Source organism: Schistocerca americana, chromosome 3 (genome assembly GCF_021461395.2).
Source record: "Schistocerca americana isolate TAMUIC-IGC-003095 chromosome 3, iqSchAmer2.1, whole genome shotgun sequence".
Classification (NCBI taxonomy): domain Eukaryota; kingdom Metazoa; phylum Arthropoda; class Insecta; order Orthoptera; family Acrididae; genus Schistocerca; species Schistocerca americana.
Window position 1 is genome coordinate 525,054,842 of NC_060121.1, and position 4,433 is coordinate 525,059,274.

The window sequence follows — 4,433 nt, forward strand, 5'->3', positions numbered from 1 at the left end:
AATCAGGTCAAAGAGGTGGGGACTAAGTGCAGACCCTTGATGTAACCCTACTTTTACTGGGAACTCCTTTCTAATGCCCACACTACTTCTCACCTGTCATTGCTCCTCTGTACATTTCCTTCACTACCCTCACATACTTCTCTGGCACGCATCGCTCTCTCATGCTTCTCCATATTTAGTCTCTTGGGACTCTGTCATATGCTTTCTCCAAATCAATGAAAGCCATATGTAAATCAGCTTGCAGCTCCCCAAGTCTCTCCACTATCCGCCTTAAAGCATGTATTGCATCAGTTGTTCCTCTTCCAGGCATGAACCCAAACTGTTCTTCACACACCACAGTCTCCTTGCGTAATCTTGCTTCTATAACTCTTCCCAAAATTTTCATTGAGTGTGCCATCAGTTTAATACCTCTATAGTTACTGCAGTCCTGCACATCACCTTATCCCTTAAATATTGGGATCAGTACACTAGTTCTCAACTCATCTGGCATCTCCTCCTGTCGCCAAATCTTCTTCATTAAATCCCAAAGGAGCTCAATTCCCTTTTTACCGAGACACTTCCATACCTCAACGGGGATCTGGCCAGGGCCAACTGCCTTCCCATTTTTCATCTTTTCAACTGCCTGTTCGACTTCATCTCTACTTATATCCATCGTTAATCCTTCGTTTGCCCCTCCTCCCTCAGTTTTCACTCTTACATTTTCTTCATTCAGCAATTTCTCAAAATGTTTCAACCACCTTTGGATTATTTTTCCATGGTCATGCAGAATTATTCCTGTTTCATCTTTCATTTGTTTTATTGCTGTTAGGTCCTTAGAAGCTTTATCTCTTGATTTGCCTATCCATATCAGTTGTCTCATATCCTGATTTTTCTATAGTTGTTCGTATGCCTCCCTTACTGATTCAGCTTTAGCTTTAGCCACGGCTCGTTTGGCCTCCTTCTTTGCACTTTTGTATGCTTCCCATCCTCAGCACATTCGGACATATCCCACTTCCTCTTAGCGTCTTTTTTTTCCTTCACAACCTTCTGCGCCTCTTCATTTCACCACCATGCTTCCTTCTCTTTTGGCACCCCTCTTCCAGATGTTATCCCAAACACTTCCTCCCTGGTCTTTCTTATAACAGCACTATTTATGTTCCAACACTCCTGCACACTCTCTGCCAATTTTACCTTTTCCAGTACTTTTTCACTAAACTCCTCTCTCAAATTTTTATACTTTAATCTCCACCACTTTATTTTCCTTTCACATTGATTTATGTGCCTCTGTCTTTTACACACTTTCATCTCACAATCCGCTACAATCTAGTTATGTTGTGTTGCTATTCCTTCACCGTATATGACCTTAGTATTTCGCACCTCCCCACCATTTTTCCTTCTACATAATATGTAATCAATTTGGCTTTTATTTTCGCCACTCCTGTATGTTATTAGTTTTTCTCTTTTTCTTTGGAAGTAGGCATTGGTAATCACTAGATCAAAAGCCATTGCAAACTCCATTATCTTTTTTCCTTTCTCATTTCTCTCGCCATACCCCCATCCTCCATTCCACCTCTCTTCCCCACCTTTCCTTCCGCCAACATGACCATTTAGATCCCCTCCAACTATCAGTCTTTCATTCTCTGGTATTCCGACCATTACTCCATCCAAATCTCTCCAAAATTTTTCCTTCTCGTCCTCCAAACATCCCGCTTGGGGTGCATAGGCTGTCAGCACTGTTACCATTTCTCCGCCAAACATCATCTTAACATACATGATCCTATAATTTACTCTGCTGCCTTCACATACCTCTTCTTGAAGCACTCTGTGCAAAATAACTCCAACTCCATTTCTTAATTCCGGGCTCGCACTACTATAAAGTAGCTTATAGCCTTCAGCTAAGATCTTTGCCTTATTGCCCTTCTACCTTGTTTCTTGCACACACAAAGCCTTTATCTTCCTCCTCTGCATCATGTCTACTATCTCTCTTCCCTTTCCCGTCATCGTTCCCACGTTTAGAGTTCCCACTCGGATCTTGAATACCTTTGGATACTTTGCAAAACGCCTCCCCCGGAGATCCGAATGGGAGGCTATTAGCCCGGAACATTTATCTAGAAGCATCCATGTTTTTACAGCCGGATGCCCTTCCTGCCGCCAACCGCCTTCCCTTGTTAGAGGGGTGGAGGCTTGCTAGTTTTGGTCCACCCTGGGTATTTTATTTCCCCAGTACCCACCGTATCTGGTGAGCGTTCCCATATCCATCACCCGGGGAGGCGCCAGATGGGTGACTAGCAACTGCAGACGGAGTAATACGGTACTGGTACCCCAAGAAAATTTACGTCTGAATCTGGACATACGAATGTGCACTTTAAGCCGAATTATGCATTTTAGTATGGTTCACGAAATTCCGATACTCTAGGAGCATCCTCTAATGTCTTGTTTCTTTTATGACATAATGTAAGATCTTTTAATGTTTTACACGTGGCCGGCCGAAGTGGCCGAGGGGTTCCAGGCGCTGCAGTCTGGAACCGCGCGACCGCTATGCTCGCAGGTTCGAATTCTGCCTCGGGCATGGATGTGTGTGATGTCCTTAGGTTAGTTAGGTTTAAGTAGTTCTAAGTTCTAGGGGACTGATGACCACAGAAGTTGAGTCCCGTAGTGTTCAGTGGGAACATACGGGCCTCCTGCGTCATCGCAGCTGCGTAGGCGCGGTGACTGGCAACTGCTGAAACGAACCAATTTCTAACAGGTCGCGGGAAGATATTGCGAATGGTTGTTTGAAAAGCGTTATTTTCAAAGTAAATTTACTTTTACGCAATACAAACTATGTGCGAGAATGTACGATGAATTTCTTAAATCACAGAGCGTTTGACTCTCATTTAAAAATCAACACTTTGAGGACGACGATTTAGAAGAATTCCGAGCCCAGAAGATCTGACATTTATGTCGTTGTTAAAAATTTTACTGGCACATTTGTGTGATGTATCTTAAAGTGTAAGACGTGAAAAAAAGATCAACATTATATGTGAAAGTTTACCTTCTCTTGCAGCTTTAAGACTAATATTATCTGTGAAGCTCTTCTTTTCTTGTAGAAACACTATGCATATTAATTTAAACCATTAACATTTCCTATTTGAGAGTTCGCGCTACTTAACAGTGATGTTGCTATTGCCTGACTACATCACATGTCCAATGCTCGGAATATCTGCTGTCATCAGTTGGGGAGATCACGTGACATGAGCTATGACTGACTCACAAAAAGCGCATCGCAGTCTCGATTTCAATGCTTTGGAAAGTAACATACGGTGTTTGGTGGAATTCAAATTTATACTTTCGTAATACGAAAATATGCAGCATACATGTTGCTGCACACCAAATATCTTTCCAACAGTTTGTTTTTAATTTTTTAATACTGAGTGTGGTTTTCTAAAGGGCCGGGAAATACTCACTCGTGTATAAAACCTTCACCATTCAGATGATTCTTAAGTTTTACTGTTCTGAGGAAAATATACTGTCACTTAACACGGAAAAAGTGTGTTTTCACCCAGGAGAAAATGTATTTTTAACGGGGAATCCGGGAAAAATCCGGGAACTTTCTTTTTGTTGTCCGCATATACACCCTGAGACTGGAAATTATTTCTCTAGAAACCCTGAACTTTAGGTAGGTGTAGCGTGCTGTAAACCATAAAGTAACTAGAAACTTATTCTGTCTGCAAAGACCTTTACGTGAAAACTCGAAAAAAGAAAAGACAGCAATCTGATACTTCCACTCGCAAATATCAATGTTGGAGACATAACAGATTCCGAATCATCCCTATTAATTTACAAAGTAAAATAAGGTGTTTCTCGTATCTAGAGAATCGGCACACGTGTCTTCCACCTGCTAGATCCACACACCACACTCGATCTTCTCTCAACTAAACAAAGAAGTCAAATGCGAAAAAGCAGTCAACAGAACAATTTACGTGGGAGGGAATAATGGCCCAGCACAAACAAACATCCATAATGAATCTTATCAAATTTCCACTTGATCACATAAGCTGTCCAACACATACTAAGTATTAGTTCGCTATTTGGCCATCTAGAGGACTACACGTTTAAGTCAACTACATTCCTGCATTGCAACAGCCCTCTCCATTTGGACGATCCCTGCTGTTAGCGGGAAATGTGAATCATTCCTACCACAGGCCATGCATAGACAGAATCATCCTACGAAATCGGTCACATATATATTTGATCACTATACTTACAATTAAGTGTTAGGATCGCGGTTTCAGTTGAATGACATTCGACGATGAGTGAAGTATCAGAAATACACCCTGCTGACGGCTATGGCTCTGGAAATAGAAATATCTGTACCATTATTATGACTTGACATACACCTCCCCTCGCCATCATAGTATTCCACCTCAAATCCATACCTTCCTTACGACTGGACATAGTCATTTCCTTTCCAC

At 41.8% G+C, this 4,433-nt stretch overlaps 1 protein-coding gene across 1 annotated transcript; it reads right to left on the bottom strand.

Annotated features, from left to right (window-relative positions):
• Nucleotides 1–1,302: 1,302 nt before the first annotated feature.
• On the bottom strand, nucleotides 1,303–1,752 carry LOC124606188 (craniofacial development protein 2-like). Its single transcript, XM_047138156.1, has one exon. The coding sequence runs from the start codon at nucleotides 1,750–1,752 to the stop codon at nucleotides 1,303–1,305; it is 450 nt and encodes a 149-aa protein (XP_046994112.1).
• Between the last annotated feature and the right edge of the window lie 2,681 nt (nucleotides 1,753–4,433).

Bases quoted from the DNA above. Each gene is read 5' to 3' on its own strand.
- LOC124606188 (XM_047138156.1), bottom strand. From the start codon at position 1,752: ATGTATGTTAAGATGATGTTTGGCGGAGAAATGGTAACAGTGCTGACA.